Genomic DNA, 17,909 nt, shown 5'->3' with positions numbered 1-17,909 from the left:
AGTTAATATTGGGGTAGTTAAAATCCTCTACTATTACTGCCCTATTGTTCTTATGCTTCTCAGAGATTTGCCGACATATCTGCTCTTCTATCTCCCTCTAACTGTTTGGGGGTCTCTAGTACACTCCTAGCAGTGTAATTGCCCCTTTTTTGTTCCTTAGTTCAATCCATATGGCCTCATTTAGAGTCATTGAGTCATAGAGTTGTACAGCATAGAAACAGGCCCTTCGGTCCACCGCGTCCATGCCGACCATAATGCCTATCTATACTAATCCCACCTGCCTACATTAATTCCATATCCCTCTATGTCTTGCTCATTCAAGTACCTGTCCAGATGCCTCTTAAATGTTGCTACTGTTCCTGCCTCCACCACCTCCTCTGGCAGCTCATTCCAGATACCCACTATACTTTGTGTGAAAAATTTACCCCTTTGATCCCCTTCAAACCTCCTCCCTCTCACCTTAAATCTATGCCCTCTAGTTCTAGTCACCCGTTCCATGGGAAACAGACTCTGGCTATCTACCCTATCTATGTCTCTCATAATTTTATATACCTCTAAAATGTCCCCTCTCAGCCTCCTTTGCTCCAGGGAAAACAGACCCAGCCTATCCAATCTCTCTTTATAACTCAAGCCCTCCAAACCAGGCAACATCCTTGTGAATCTTTTCTGCACCCTCTCTAGCTTAATCACATCTTTCCTGTAGTGTGACGACCAGAACTGCACACAGTACTCCAAATGCGGCCTAACCAATGTTATGTACAACTGTAACATGATGTCCCAACTCTTGTACTCAATGCCTCGGCCGATGAAGGCAAGTATGCCATACGCCTTCTTCACCACCCTGTCTACCTTTGTTTCCACTTTCAGGGAACTATGTACTTGCACCCCAAGGTCTCTCTGCTCAACAACACGCCCCAGGGTCCTGCCATTCACTGTATATGTCCTGCCCTGGTTTAACTTCCCAAAATGCATCACTTTGCACCTGTCTGCGTTAAATTCCATTTGCCAATCCCTTGCCTACTTTCCAGTTGATCTATATCCTGTTGTAACCTTAGACAACCTTCTTCACTGTCCAGTACACCACCAATTTTGGTGTCATCTGCAAACTTACTAATATGCCCCCTACATTCTAATCCAAATCAGCACCGATCCCTGCGACACATCACTGGCCACCGGCCTCCAATCTGAAAAACAACCCTCCACAACCACCCTCTGCCTCCTATCACCAAGCCAATTTTGTATCCAATTTGCTAGCTCACCCTGGATCCCATGTGTTCGAACCTTCCAGACCAGCCTACCATGCGGGACCTTGTCAAAGGCCTTGCTAAAGTCCATGTAGACAACGTCCACCACCCTGCCCTCGTCAATCCTCTCGATCACCTCCTCGAAAAACTCAATCAAATTCGTGAGATATGATTTCTCATGCACAAAGCCATGCTGACTATTCCTAATCAGACCTTGCCTTTCCAAATGCATATAAATCCTGTCTCTCAGAATCCCTTCCAATAACTTTCCCACCACTGATGTAAGACTCACCGGCCTGTAGTTCCTGGCTTATCCCTGCTGCCCTTCTTAAATAAAGGCTCAACATTAGCTATCCTCCAGTCTTCCTTTGATGAACCTTCCAACATATCATCCCTCCTCACAGCTGTAATAGTTTCCTTGACCAAATTGCCACTCCTCCTCCTTTCTTATCCCCCTCTCTATCGCATCTGAAAACCCTGTAACCAGGAATGTTGAGCTGCCATTCCTGTCCCTCCTTAAGCCATGTTTCTGTAATAGCTATATGAAATTATAATGATATACAATGATATATGACATTTTTTTTATTTATTCATGGGCTGTGGACATCGTTGGCTAGGCCAGCATTTACTGCCCATCCATAATTTGCCTCGAGAAGGTGGTGGTGAGCTGCCTTCTTGAACCGTTGCAGTCCATGTGGAGTAGGTACACCCACAGTGTTGTTCGGAAGGGAGTTCCAGGATTTTGACCCAGCAACAGTGAAGGAACAGCGATATAGTTCCAAGTCAGGATGGTTTGTGACTTGGAGGGGAACTTGCAGGTGGTCGTGTTACCATGCATCTGCTGCCCTTGTCGTTCTAGGTGGTAGAGGTCACAGGTTTGGAAGGTGCTGTCGAAGGAGCCTTGGTGAGTTCCTGCATTTCATCTTGGTGGTGGAGGGAGTGAGTGTTTGTGGATGGGGTGCCAATCAAGCAGGCTGCTTTGTTCTGGATGGTGTCAAGCTTCTTGAGTGTTGTTGGAGCTGCACCCATCCAGGCAAGTGGAGAGTATTCCATCACATGCCTGATTTGTGCCTTGTAGATGGTGGACAGGCTTTGGGGAGTCATGAGTCATTCACCACAGGATTCCTAGCCTCTGACCTTCTCTTGTAACCACGGTATTTATATGGCTACTCCAGTTCTGTTTCTGGTCAATAGTAGCCCCTAGGATAGTGATAGTGGTAGATGGTAATGCCCAGGATATTGGTAGGTTGGGATTCAATGATTGTAATGCCATTAAAGGTCAAGGGGAGATGGTTAGATTCTCCCTTGTTTTGAGATGGTCATTGCCTGGCACTTATGTAGCGCGAATGTTACTTGCCACTTCTCAGCCCAAGCCTGGATATTTGTCTAGGTCTTGCTGCAGTTCTACACAGACTGCTTTAGTATCTGAGGAGTCATAAATGGTGCTGAACAATGTGCAATTATCTAGCATGATCTCTTTGCTTTAATATTCTGTGCCTCTATTTATAAACCCAAGTAAACCATATGCTCCGTAATTACCTTATCAACTTGTCCTGCCACTTGTAAGGGTTTTTGTATGTGGACATCAAGGTCTCCCTGCTCATCCACACTTTTCAAAGTTGTGCCATTTATAGCAAACTGTCTTTCCAAATTAGTCCCCCCAAAGTGAATTGCACTTCTCTACATTGAACTCCATCTGCCATGTTGGATCCATTTCACCATCCTGTCTATATCATCCTGAAGCCCACAACTATCTTCATCACTATTTACTAATTTGCCAAGTTTTGTATCACCTGCAAACTTTCTCCCTACACCTGTGCCTAGGGGTCGTTTATAAAAATTGAAAAGAGTAATGGACCCAAAACTGGCCCTTGTGGAACACCACTGCAAACCACCTCTCAATCGGAAAAACATCCATCCACCACCCTTTCCATCCTGTTAATCAGCCAATTTGTATTCATACCATCACTTTCCCCCAATACCATGAGCTTCCATCTTCTTTACGACCCTCCAGTGTGCATAATCGTCTATGCCCTATCCAGAAAAAGCAGGACAAATTCAATCCAGCCAGTCACCGTGCCATCAGCCTACCCTCAGTCATCAGGAAAGTGATCATCATGGGGTCGTTGGCAGTGCTATCATGTGGCACTTACTCGCCAATAACCTGCTCGCTGATGCTCAATTGGGGTTCGACTATAAGCTCAATCATCTTCAGCTGCTTTCTGGGATGAGATTTGTTGTCTTATGAGGAGAGATTGTATTAAATGGGCCTATACTTTCTGGAGTTTAGGAGAATAAGAGGTGATCTCATTGCAACGTATAAGATTCTGAGAGGGCTTCACGATATAGATGATGAGAAACTGTTTTCCCCTGGCTGGAGAGTCTAAAACTTAGGGGGCGTAGTCTCAGGATAAGGGGTCGGTCATTTCGAACTGAGGTGAGGAGAAATCTTTTCACTCGGAGGGTTGTAAATCTTTGGAATTCCTTACTGTAGAGAGCTGTGAATGATCCGATCGATAGAATCAAAGGATACAGGGATAGGGCAGGAAAGTGGAGCTATGTTTGAGATTCGGACATGGAGTAAGCTTGAGGAGCTGCATAAGCCTACTCATGTTCCTATTTCTTACATTCTTATGTTCTTCACTGTTGCTCAGTTGGCTAGCTCTCGCTCCTCTGAGTCAGAAGGTTGTTGGTTGAGCACAGAATCTAGTCTGACATGTCTATGCAATGCTGAGGGAGTGCTGCACTGTTGGAGGTGCTGTTCTTTGGATGAGATGTTAAACCGAGGCCTCATCTGTCCTCACAGGTGGACGGAAAAGATTGCATGGCACTAATTCGAAGAAGTGCAGGGGAGGTGTCCCTGGTGCCCTGGCCAATATTTAGCACTCAACCAGCATCATCCTCTCATTACTCTTGGTGGGAGCTTTCAATGCTCAAATTGGCTGCTGCATTTCCTATAGACAACAGGGACTGCACTTCAAATGTCCTTCATTGGTTATAGAGCACTTTGGGATGTCATGAGACCATGTAAGGCGCTATATAAAAGCAAGTTCTTTCTTTCACCATTTCCAGTATCATTTCCAAACATATTGGTCCTGTCCTGCTTCTGTCTCCCTCTCCCACCCACACCGGGTGCCAGACAAGCTGACAGCATCTGGACTGACCTCAGCCCCCTCGACTCCACTCAGCAAGGCAGGAAGTGATGCTATGCCGTCGGTTGCCTTACGCAAACTTGGTTAGATTCCTTGTGTCTGTTTCAACACAAGCAGATCTTACCCCTTGCTCCATGGGAAACTACGGCAGCCCTCGAACAATGCAAGGAGACCATCAATGGACAGCACCTCTTTCCTCCGCTGCTTTGCACTCAAAAACAGAGCCTTCCCCACACACAGGAAAATTGGCCCCAGTTTTTCCCCGAAATCATGATTGGAAGGGGGGGTGTGGTGAGAGGGTTTTCAATTCCTTTAAAGTGCTGAATACATTTGTGCAAAATATGCTCAACCCTGAGACTGAATGACTAAAGGCAATTAACATTAGAGGAAAACAGCAACACAGAAAAATGTGATGCCAGATATTTGTTTAAGATGACAGTGCTTATTATATTTCTTTTGGGCCTCCTTATCTCGAGAGACAATGTATACGCGCCTGGAGGTGGTCAGTGGTTTGTGAAGCAGCGCCTGGAGTGGCTATAAAGGCCAATTCTGGAGTGACAGGCTCTTCCACAGGTGCTGCAGAGAAATTTGTTTGTTGGGGCTGTTGCACAGTTGGCTCTCCCCTTGCGCCTCTGTCTTTTTTCCTGCCAACTACTAAGTCTCTTCGACTCGCCACAATTTAGCCCTGTCTTTATGGCTGCCCGCCAGCTCTGGCGAATGCTGGCAACTGACTCCCACGACTTGTGATCAATGTCACACGATTTCATGTCGCGTTTGCAGACGTCTTTATAACGGAGACATGGACGGTCGGTGGGTCTGATACCAGTGGCGAGCTCGCTGTACAATGTGTCTTTGGGGATCCTGCCATCTTCCATGCGGCTCACATGGCCAAGCCATCTCAAGCGCCGCTGACTCAGTAGTGTGTATAAGCTGGGGATGTTGGCCGCTTCAAGGACTTCTGTGTTGGAGATATAGTCCTGCCACCTGATGCCAAGTATTCTCCGAAGGCAGCGAAGATGGAATGAATTGAGACGTCGCTCTTGGCTGGCATACATTGTCCAGGCCTCGCTGCCGTAGAGCAAGGTACTGAGGACACAGGCCTGATACACTCGGACTTTTGTGTTCCGTGTCAGTGCGCCATTTTCCCACACTCTCTTGGCCAGTCTGAACATAGCAGTGGAAGCCTTACCCATGCACTTGTTGATTTTAAGATTTTTATATTAAGATCTACCTTTTCACACTGTCAAAGGCAGCTTTCAAATCACATCTGATAACATCTGCTTTGTATCCATAGCTTGGTAACATTCTACATATGAACTAACACAATGGAAGCACTATCCTGAGGTGTATGTATGGTATCGAAAATTGGCACACAGGCCTCTGTCCAGAAGCACTCTGTTTTCTAAAAACTATCTGCTTTCCAAGGTTAATCTTTTGTCGCTTTGCCCCTTAGTTTCTCCCAACCCAAAAGCATCGACTCGTTTCCCTATGATCCTGAGAGTATCAGTCACCCTTCTTGAACCTTGTCCCAAGTAGCTATTCTCCATGCGTGAGCCTGGCCAGTTCATAAGATCATAATAGGAGCAGGAGTAGGCCATTCAGCCCCTGCAGCCTGCTCTGCCATTCAATAAGATCATGGCTGATTTGATTGTTGCCTGAACTCCACTTTCCTGCCTGCCCTCTCATAACCCTTGACTCCCTTGTCGATCATAAATCTTTCTAACTCAGCCTTGAATATATTCCGTGAGCCAACCTCCACTGTTCTCTGGCAAAGAGAATTCCAAAGATTAATGACCCACTGAGAGGAGAAATTCCTCCTTATCTTCATCTTATATGGTAGACCCCTTATTTTTAAATTGTGCCCCCTAATGTTGAAAGGCTATTGGACTGGGGAGGTGTCACATGCTATCTCGATCTTGCGGTGGTCTCTGGAGGGCAAACAGGAATTGGACCCCTCAATGACAGTTTTTCCTTCCTCACAGCAGGACACCGAAGGCAATGGTAGCCCTTCCCATATCCTCCCACTCACATATTTCTCATGGGTAAGAGTAACTCACTCAGCACAGGTTGAGAATCAAAACTGGGAGCTCCTGGTGTTTAGGGCATTGCTATGGTATGTTTTCAGCAACTCAACCACCATGGGCAGCTGATTTAAACACACTCTTTGGAAGAGTTATTCAATTCCCACTCCCCCTGTTCTTTCCCCGCAGCCCTGCAATTTTTTTTTCAAATATATATCCAATTCCCTTTTAAAATCTATCATTGAATCTGCACCCAGTGCCCTTTCAGGCAGCGCATTCCAGATCATTACAACTCGCTGTGTAAAAAAAAAATCTCCCCACTTAGTTCTTTTGACAACTATTTTAAATCTGTGTCCTCTGGTTACTGACCTACTTGCTCTATCAAAATTTCACGTAATTTCGAACACCTTGCTTAAATGTTCCTTTATCCTTCCCTGCTTTAAGGAGAACAATCCCAGATTCTCCCTTGAGATAGCCTCACCCTACCTTTCCCACCTTTGAAAGCCTTTTTACAACCTACCTTTTGCCGTCAAGCTTTTGGTCACCTCTCATAACTCTCCCGTTGTGACTCAGTGCCTTTATTTTCGCCTCTGTGAAGTGCCTTAAGATGTATGTCTGCGGTAAAGGCGCTACTTGTAGATTGATATGTTGCATCGTGGTTCTGACACTCGACTAACCACTGCATGTCATGTGTTCGAACTCTCATTATGGCAAGTTGTGAAACTGACTTCAATCGGCTGAATTTTACTAGCTCCCCGCTGAGATGGCAGTCCGCGTGGGCTTTACTCTGTGGAGCCACCGCGATGTTATATGCAGCGGATCATTTACATGGCTGGGGCGGACCTCCTGCTCTCGATGATGTGGATGGTGCCAGCGCCATTTTTGAAGAGCTTCCAGTCCTTCAATGAAATTTACATTAAAGAAACCTGATTATCAAAAACTGAACAAAATATTCATGACCCTCTCTGACCCCCCCTCCAACGACCTTGAAATTTATTACTTGCCCTCTCCCCCACCCCCCATAAAAAAAACTTACCATGCAATCCCAACCCTACCCCCAGCAACCAAGGTGAATGAACTATGAGCGTTATCCCTTCCCATCACCCCCTAGACCAATCAAAAAGGTTTGGCTCCGCTCCTCCCCCAATCCTGCCCTGAAAACTTACCTCCTCTCTGCTCCGCACCAGTGTTCTGCCATACTTCAGCGGTCAGAGATCGAACGCCGCAGGAGTGCTGGCCACCGACTGTAATATCAGAGTGAGATGGCCAGTACAACGAGGTAAGTAATAATTCATTCATTTTAATTAATTAACATATTGAAATGTTGGTCCCGTCACCGAGCAGTGTGGGGGGGGGGTCCGCCACGAGCCCTCGCTGCCGCCGCAGTATGGGGCCGGGCCTCCTCAGCATCGAGGCCCATGGCGGGCCTCTCCTGGAGGCATTTTCTGGGCCACCCTGTCACGACCCCCGATGTCAGGGGGGCCAGTAAAATCCAGCCCAATATGTCTGATAATTAGTGAGCGAGAACAAAAAATGACCATGAATACTTCTGGTTTGTTGCATAAACCCAATTAGTTCACTAATATTCTTCATGAAACAGATCAGCCATCTCAGTCTAGTCTGGCTTACAGGTGACTCCCGTCCCATATGCCATTTCCTCTTCAGATTAACCATCCAGTCATGGTGCTCACTGCTGATCTCGAAGAAAGCTGCCCACACAGATTGAGCGAGCTCTGCTGCATGGATTTCCCCTTTCCCGACATTATTTTGATCCCAGTGCCAGCTCAAGGGGCTCTCCAGTGTCCAGCAACAGTGACGTCATCAAGCAGGCTAAGCAGCAATCACATTGGAGAATTCTCACAGACAGCAAACCAGGAAGTAAAAAACACTGATTACCCTTCACTTTTAAATTAATTATAATGAAGATTGGGACAGACGAATGGGATTAAGGGAGAAGCTGGAATATCATAAACAAACCTTTGAAAAAATAATTTTATCACTTTAAAAATTTATGGAGAAATTTGTCAGTCCACAAATATAAAATTAGTTTTTCAAGGCCAGAGAGGTTGTTCATCAGTAATTATGAACTCAGTACGCTGCTAAAAACCCAGTGACACCTCATTCAACAAGGCGTAACTTTTTCAAGAGTTTTTACAGCAAGACTAATAGCATAAAAGTGGAAGTTCACGTCAATTCAGTGATTTCTAATTGATTTCCATCTGCAGGGGCTTCAACAGCGCACTTGTGGAGGATCAGGGGAATCACTGACAGAAATTTCTGGATTTTTGCACTTGAGTGCGCAGAAGTTGCTGTCAGTTTCGCAAAGCAATGGCGGCAAACACTGACGGTTTTGCTGACATTACGACCGCCAAATCCGGACCAATATATAATCAGCACCTCACTATGTGTTTCGTTTGACACATGTGTGCTCTGTTGTGTACGTCTTTGATGTCTTCTCACTTCCAATCTTCATTGCAGTGATTATTTACGGTGACTTCTTCACCCGTCTCTAGTATTGCCTTAGTCTCTCAATATTATATTCCATGCAATGCAAATCGGCTTTTTGTGTTTCATTATCTACATGTGCCTATTGCCAGACTGAAAACATATACATCAATTTAATAAGCTAACACTGCCTTCTCTTCCCTTCAGTGTTCCACGGTTCTACTATTTTTACAGTCGTGGAGAACACATGCACATGTGAGTCACAATGTTTTAAGACAAATATATTTATTTTTAAGCAAGTTTCTCAATAAAGTACAAAAGCAGATGCAGGAAATCAGAAATGAAAACAAAAAGTTGCTCAAAATGCAGGTCAGAAGTCGTCTGTGGAGAAAGACACACAACTAATGTTTCAGGGCGATGGCCTTTATTCAGAACTCCATTGCGCTGAAACACTGGGTGGGGGGGGGTGGGAGTGGCAGAGGGGGGAGTGGAATTTTAACCTCAAAAAATGGCCTGGTTTGTTTGCGGATGTTTAAAGGGTAAAAACCTGAGTCCTGACCCAATCCCTCTTCCACTGTGCCCCTTCCAGTTTTTTACAGAGGCGGGACGAGGGCAGGCGACCAGCTCGCTCCAGGGAGGTGGGCTTAAATATTATAATAAGGCTGCGAGCCTCATTGCCATTCAACTTTTGAAATGTAACTGTTGACGACTGGGTTTTCCGAGCCTCAGGAAACCTGGGAGCCATACCCAGGTGTGAACTGTCAGATCCAGGAGATAAGGCGTGAGTGTCTTGCCACTTGCCTGATGGGTCCAGCTTGCCGAAGTGGGAAAACCCCTGCGATCGGACGCCCTGACCTTTACAATCACCCCACAAGACCTTTAACCTCTGCCCCAGGCCTCCAAACCCCCTGCAGGCCTCTGCTTCACACCAGCCCCCATCCCTTGGCCTACCATCCCCGCAACAGGCCTCCAATTCCCCCCCTCCAGGTCACCGCCCTTACGTTCATATCTCCGATCCCTCCCCAGAGCCTTCATATACCCCTGCCCCCACTTGGATTCTGGGGTCCAACCACCCCCACCCGGGGATCACGGGATCACCCTCCTCTTGTGATTGCCCCTTCTGACCTCAGATTGATTTCCTTGCTCACGCAACCCCACTAGACCACAGATCAACCTTGTCCTCCGGCCTTACTGAACTACTCCCCTTCCGACTGGAAGCCAAGCATGTCATACTGCTATAATAAAAGCAAAATACTGCGGATGCTGGAAATCTGAAATAAAAACAAGAAATGCTGGAAATACTCAGCAAGTCTGGCAGCATCTGTGGAGAGAGAAGCAGAGTTGACGTTTCAGGTCAGTGACCCTTCATCAGAGCTGTTATGAAGAAGGGTTCACTGACCTGAAACGTCAGCTCTGCTTCTCTCTCCACAGATGCTGCCAGACCTGTTGAGTATTTCCAGCATTTCTTGCTTTTATTTCTGTCATACTGCTTTCTGGGCGGGGAACTGTTTGGTGATGTCATGACGAAACGCCACTGCTCGCAGGGGAGCGCCTTATCGACACCCTCGCCTCTCCCAACACCCCCGATGGGTCAGGTAGGTTAAAATCCAGCCCGTTGACTCTACTTCTCTCTCCACTAATGCTTTCTGACCTGCTGAGCATTTCCAGCATTTTCTCTTTTAATTCCTTAATATTATAACTTAACAAGGATTGTTCTATTAAAATTGGCATTGATTTAGACATCTATAAAGGCCAAGATTATTATTAAGAAGTTCTGCATAGCGAGACTCAAGATTAGTACTTAATTTTTGTTGGTTCAATTTTATAACACAATATGATTTCCTGAATAGTCCTTGAATCTATGACTATCTTATAAATCCTTCGTCCAAAATACTCAAACTGTTTCTATTTCTGTTCAAGGGCTGAACTTCTCTTCAGATACTCAAGGAAAATATGTAAGTTGTAAAGCTTGAATGGGGTATCCTTTTATCCCGCACAATTACACTCAATTGTCGCAGTCAATTTGTGTTGGGTTCATTCTTAGTTTTGATTCTAATTTCAAGGCCACCAGCTATAACAATCTGTCCTCATTTAGTTCTTTTTCCCAGAGAACGCTTCTCCCCATCTCTCCTGCAGATTTTGGTCTAGAAGTTAGTCTTTGTGATGCCCGTTTTTCAGGAGTTACTTAGACGACTAATGCCTCATGATGGCGGGCAAGAAACATGTGCACATTTCCAGTAGGACGTGTGGCATCCGCCATACTGGGTAAGGACAAAGAATGTGTGTTCTTCACCCATGCCTGTGACAGGCTATGTCCCTTTGCATCTGAAAATAAAGGGAAAATGCCTGCTTGAGGTCCCTTCGCCAAGATTGCTTTGCCCTGAGGTAGCGGGGGCCATTGCAGGAAACCAGGCCTAGGGATCACCTGCTAGGCCCAACAAGGGGAGGTAAATAACTTACCTGAATTTGGAGACAGGTGAATCAGGGGTACAGCTCCCAACCTCACATTAAACTAACCAATCATCAGCCTCCCTGACCCCCACGCACCCCAACCCCACCCTAGCCCTCATGATCACCAGCCCTGCCATTCCCAGAACCAATCCTGACCCTTATCCCCAGATCCAATCCCCAACTTGACCCTGACTCCATTCCCCGAAGTGACCCTGGCTCCGACCCCTGACTTCAATCCTTGGCACAATTCCAAAACCCACTTGACCTGGGGATCACTGTGACACTAGCAGAGGCCCAAGTTTGTGTTCCTGTTTGCTGGTGGGCTCTCACCTTCTTGCTGTATCCATTGAAATATCAGGGAGAGCCTTAGACCTCACCTTTTAGGCACAGGGGATATACATTGTGTCCCCTCGGCTCACACAAGAATGGCCACGCTCAATTTCTAGATCGTTAACTCTCTGTTAACTGTTAGTCACCATGACCTGGTGTATTCTCCATGGCAACGCATCTACCAATCAGAGTCCACTTTCCAACCAATCAGCACTCTCTTCTCATACAATAAAAATTTGTTGTTTCCCTTACATTGGTATTCTTGCAAATCGTCCTGATGAGTGCAAGACAAAAAGCTTCGACAAAATGCCTTTGTTTTCAGCAATAGTCTGTCAGAGTATTATTCTATATGCACAACAAGGACCCTCAGAGCCTTGCTTGAGTGGTTCCTTGTCTGAAACAAATCTTGGCGATTGCAAGCCAAACTTGAGCCTGAACTAGCCCAGCATCCAATCAGTCCAGGAAGATTCATTCAATAGCGGTAAGTCTAATTTTCATCTCTAAAGAAAAACATTGCAACAAAATAGCACTGCCCTTGGAAATCAGCACAGAGTAGGGCATTGAATATGGGCACTTCCCAGTCTATACAGTTTGAACCTGACATCACTAGACATTGGCATGCACACACATTCCAGCAGGACTCACTCGGCAGTGAACAGGAAGGTCAGTTTTTCCCTCCAGGTCCTATTTACTTTCACTTTCTCCATATCTCTTCTCTTAATCCTCTTCTTGCTCCTTCTGTGACCCTGTCCTCTATTGCTTATCTCTACTTTTCATTCCTATTGTCATTCTGTCCCTGGTCTTCCATGATCCAATTTTTCCCTCTCCTAGCCAACTCTCAGTTCTCCCCCACACTCAAAGAACAAAGAACAGTACAGCACAGGAACAGGCCATTCGGCCCTCCAAGCCTGCGCCGATCTTGATGCCTGCCTAAACTAACACCTTCTGCATTTCCAGGGCCCATATCCCTCTATTCCCTTCCTATTCATGTATTTGTCAAGATGTCTCTTAAACGTCGCTATCGTATCTGCTTCCACCACCTCCCCTGGCAGCAAGTTCCAGGCACTCACCACCCTCTGTGTAAAAAACTTGCCTCGCACATCCCCTCTAAACTTTGCCCCTCGCACCTTAAACCTATGTCCCCTAGTAACTGACTCTTCCACCCTGGGAAAAAGCTTCTGACTATCCACTCTGTCCATGCCACTCATAACTTTGTAAATCTCTATCATGTCGCCCCTCCACCTCCATCGTTCCAGTGAAAACAATCCGAGTTTTTCCAACCTCTCCTCATAGCTAATGCCCTCCAGACCAGGCAACATCCTGGTAAACCTCCTCTGTACCCTCTCCAAAGCCTCCACGCCCTTCTGGTAGTGTGGCGACCAGAATTGCACGCAATATTCTAAGTGTGGCCTAACTAAGGTTCTGTACAGCTGCAACATGACTTGCCAATTTTTATACTCTATGCCCCAACCGATGAAGGCAAGCATGCCGTATGCCTTCTTGACTACCTTATCCACCTGCGTTGCCACTTTCAGTGACCTGTGGATCTGTACGCCCAGATCTCTCTGCCTGTCAATACTCATAAGGGTTCTGCCATTTACTGTATACCTCCCACCTGCATTAGACCTTCCAAAATGCATTACCTCACATTTGTCCGGATTAAACTCCATCTGCCATTTCTCCGCCCATGTCTCCAACCGATCTATATCCTGCTGTATCCTCTGACAATCCTCATCATTATCCGCAACTCCACCAACCTTTGTGTCGTCCGCAAACTTACTAATCAGACCAGCTACATTTTACTCCAAATCATTTATATATACTACAAACAGCAAAGGTCCCAGCACTGATCCCTGCGGAACACCACTAGTCACATTCCTCCATTCAGAAAAACACCCATCCACTGATACCCTCTGTCTTCTATGACCGAGCCAGTTCTGTATCCATCTTGCCAGCTCACCTCTGATCCCGTGTGACTTCACCTTTTGTACCAGTCTGCCATGCGGGACCTTGTCAAAGGCTTTACTAAAGTCCATATAGATAACATCCACTGCCCTTCCTTCATCAATCATCTTCGTCACTTCCTCAAAAAACTCAATCAAATTAGTAAGACACGACCTCCCCTTCACAAAACCATGCTGTCTCTCGCTAATAAGTTCGTTTGTTTCCAAATGGGAGTAAATCCTGTCCCGAATAATCCGCTCTAATAGTTTCCCTACCACTGACGTGAGGCTCACCGGCCTATAATTTCCTGGATTATCCTTGCCACCCTTCTTAAACAAAGGCACAACATTGGCTATTCTCCAGTCCTCTGGGACCTCACCTGTAGCCAATGAGGATGCAAAGATTTCTGTCAAGGCCCCAGCAATTTCTTCCCTTGCCTCCCTCGGTATTCTAGGATAGATCCCATCAGGCCCTGGGGACTTATCTACCTTAATGCTTTGCAAGACACCCAACATCTCCTCCTTTTTGATAATGAAATGACTGAGACTATCTGCACTCCCTTCCCTAGGCTCATCATCCACCAAGTCCTTCTGTTTGGTGAATACTGATGCAAAGTACTCATTTAGCACCTCGCCCATTTCCTCTGGCTCCACACATAGATTCCCATCTCTGTCCTTGAGTGGGCCAACCCTTTCCCTGGTTACCCTCTTGCTCTTTATATATGTATAAAAAGCCTTGGGATTTTCCTTAATCCTGTTTGCCAATGACTTTTCATGACCCCTTTTAGCCCTCCTAACTCCTTGCTTAAGTTCCTTCAGTTAAAAAAGTCTTTATATTCCTCAAGTGCTTCATCTGTTCCTAGCCTTCCAGCCCTTACAAATGCTTCCTTTTTCTTTTTGACTAGGCTCACAATATCCTGTGTTATCCAAGCTTCCCTAAACTTGCCAAACTTGTCTTTCTTCCTCACAGGAACATGCTGGTCCTGGATTCTAATCAGCTGACGTTTGAAAGACTCCCACATGTCAGATGTTGATTTACCCTCAAACAGCCGCCCCCAATCTAAATTCTTCAGTTCCTGCCTAATATTGTTCTAATTAGCCTTCCCCCAATTTAGCACCTCCCATCAATGCAGCTTCCCATTGGAATTGCAGACTAAGAGAACAGCTCCCAGCATCACTTCCTTAACACAACTGATTCCAAACAGGCATTTAAAAGAAAGATTGCTCCCTTGTTAATTGTTGCCCTGTGTCCCTTCAACTACATAGATTAGGGAGGACAGGCACCTACAATCTCAAACTGTGTAAAATCAGAATAAGTTTAACTGCCAGGAACAAAAACAGATAAAGCTAAGTGAAGGAAAAAAGTATGTCTGGATGAAGCATAAATGGACGAATAGCAACTGTCCAAACACAAAGAAAGAAACAAAATGGGGTGGGGGGGGTGGGGGGGGAGGGGTAAGGCTTGTGTTGAGCTAACCTGCAAACAAAGAACATGAAATGTCAAAAAAATGGGGGCAGATGTTATGATCTAGAATTATTGAACTCAATGTTGAGTCCAGAAGGCTGTAAAATGCCCAGTCGAAAGATGAGGTGCTGTTCCTCGAGCTTGCACCGAGCTTCATTGGAAAACTGTATCAGGTCAAGGACAGACACGTCAGAGTGGAAGAAAGGTGGAGAATTAAAATGACAAGCAACAGGAAGATCAGGGTCATGCTTAGGGACTGAATGGAGGTGTTCCACAGAGAAGTCACCCAGTCTGTGTTTAGTTTCCCCAGTGTCGAGGAGACCACATTGTGAGCAGTGAATACAGTATATTAAATTGAAAGAAGTACAAGTAAATCACTGTTTCACTTGGACACAATATTTGAGGCCCTGGATGGTGAGAAGGGAGGAAGTTAAAGGGCAGGTGTTGTATCTCCTATGCTTGCATGGAAAGGTGCCACAGGAAAGGGGGAAGGTGTTGGGGTGACTGAGTGGACCTGGGTGTTGTGGAGGGAATGGTCTCTTTGGAATGTTGAAAGGTGAGGGGAGGGGAAAATGTGTTTGATGGTGGCATCATACTGGTTGTGACGGAAATAGCGGAGATGATCCATTGAAGATGGAGGCTGGTGGGGTGGTAGATGAGGACAAGTGGAACCCTATCATGGCTCTGGGAGGGAGGGAAAGGGGTGAGACCAAAAGTGTGTGAAATAGATCGGACACAGTCAAGGGTCCTGTCAACTATGGTGGGGGTGGGGGGTTGCAATCCTCGACTGAGGAAAAGGGAGGACATATTGGAAGTGCTAATGTGGAAGGTTGCATCATCAGAACAGAGATGGAGAAACTGGGAGAATGGAATTGAATCCTTGCGGGAAGCAGGGTGTGAGGAAGTGTAGTCCAGGTAGCTGTTGGAATCTGTGGGCATATAGTGAATATTGGTTAATCACCTATCCCCAGAAATGGAGACAGAGAAGCTGAGGAAGGGAAGGGAAGAGTCGGAGATGGACCATATGTAGGTGAGAGAAGTGTGGACATTGGGAACAAAGTCAATGACATTTTCTAGGTCAGGGTGAAAACAGTTCAGCACAGACACAATCATCAATGTGCAGGAAGAAAAGGTGAGGGAGGGGACCTGAGTAGGATTGGAACAAGGAATGTTCCACATGTCCCACAAAAAGGCATGCATCGCTAGGACCCATCAGGTAGCCATGGCAACACATTTTATTTGGAGGAAGAAGTTGTTCAATGTGAGGCAAGTTCAGCCAGGTGGAGGAGGGTGGTGGTGGATGGGGACTGGTTGGGCCTCTGGTCAAGGAAGAAGCAGAGAACCCTCAGACCATCTTGGTGGGGGATGGAAGTGTAGAGGGATTGGATGTCCATGGCGAATAGGAGAAGGTGAGGGCCACGAAACCGAAAACTGTTAAGTGACAAAGGGCTTTGGAAAATGTAGGTGAGAAGAGACTGGACAAGGGGAGTAAAAATAGAGATAAGATAAGAAGAAATCAGTTCAGTGGGCAGGAACAGGCTAAAACAATAGGTCTACCAAGGCAGTCTTGTTTGTGGATTTTGGGAAGGAGGTAGAAGCGGACTGTACAGGGTGGGGAACTGTAAGGTTGAAGCCCATGGAGGGAAGATCTCCAGAGGAGATGAGAACAGTGACAGTCCTGGATACAATGTTCGGTAGTGGGGTCATCGTCCGGGGGAGGTAGGAGGAAGTGCCAGAGAGTTGACATTCAGTCTCTGCTAGATAGAGGTTGGGACGCCAGACAACAACGGCACCACCCTTGTCTGCAGGCTTGATGATGATGTTCGGATTGGACCTCAGAGAATGGAGTGTTGCAAGGAGGGGGTTCTTTTTAAGAGGATAGTGGACCAATGGAATTGGGTTCTGGCTCATGCTGTGGATGCCTGTCACTGAATCCCTTCAAACGAGAGATGCACCTGTTTCTGACTGGGTCAGAGATCACCTCTTACAAATGGTAGGTACTGTACGACATTAATCAGAGCCAGAGTGATGTCCTGCACTAGCTGCGATCACCAAAAAACCTCGGAGAGGAACTTTCCAGATCTTTTCCCCTAATTTGCTGTGCCTTCGGCCCTTCCAGGACATTGCATGGCTTTTGGGTGAGGTGAGGAGTGCCTACCTATATAGTGATGCACAATATATCACTATTGTGTGGGACAGAGTGGATGGACCAGAGCGTCTTTTCCTCCCCATCATTGTCTGCCTGCTTTACTCGCTGATTCACTGAAAAGGATTGTTGATTGGGTGAACTGTCTTTCTACGGTCCTGAAATGGAGAGTCACACAAGCAGCCGTCTGATCTCATGATGTCACTGACGGTTAAAAACCAGTACGGAGTGACGTTGCTTCACACTAACACCACCAATGTACTGCATGTGCCCCCATAGATTAACGCAGTGAAATACCAAAAATAGGTGGCCAATTTTAAAGGGAGCTACAGATGGAGTTCAAATCTTGAAGAACCTTCCATAATATCCCCTTCTGTGCCAACAGGAAATCCCATCAAATTTAAAACAAGTGGACTCCCTTCGGATAGTGACTCTTTGGAACCATACAGGTGAGAATGTGGAACTCGCCACTGCAGGGCATGGTTGAGGTGAATACCATAGATATATTTAAGGGGAAGCTAGATAAACACATGAGGGAGACGGAAATAGAAAGCACAAAGACAGAAAACTCCGGAAATACGCAACAGGTCTGGCTGCATCTGTGGTGAGAGAAACAGAGTTAACTTTTCAGATTGATCAGAACAGGGAAAGTTAGAAATGTAATCGGCTTTGCGCAAGTGAAAGGGAGGTGGGGGAAAGAAAAACGAAAGGG

The 17,909-nt window shown here is 46.2% G+C and overlaps 1 protein-coding gene across 1 annotated transcript in view; it reads left to right on the top strand.

The window, feature by feature from the left end:
* The window catches only part of LOC137355645 (adhesion G protein-coupled receptor E5-like), a 58,735-nt gene that overhangs the window by 2,564 nt on the left and 38,262 nt on the right, over positions 1-17,909 (top strand). Inside the window, exons 2-4 of the mRNA XM_068021020.1 lie at positions 9,070-9,117; positions 10,783-10,817; positions 17,583-17,646. Of these exons, the coding sequence (XP_067877121.1) occupies positions 9,070-9,117; positions 10,783-10,817; positions 17,583-17,646 (147 nt within the window). The remainder of the gene's footprint in view (positions 1-9,069; positions 9,118-10,782; positions 10,818-17,582; positions 17,647-17,909) is intronic.

The sequence above is a fragment of the Heterodontus francisci genome, chromosome 43 (genome assembly GCF_036365525.1).
Source record: "Heterodontus francisci isolate sHetFra1 chromosome 43, sHetFra1.hap1, whole genome shotgun sequence".
Lineage (NCBI taxonomy): Eukaryota > Metazoa > Chordata > Chondrichthyes > Heterodontiformes > Heterodontidae > Heterodontus > Heterodontus francisci.
This window is presented reverse-complemented; position numbering and strand designations above follow the sequence as displayed.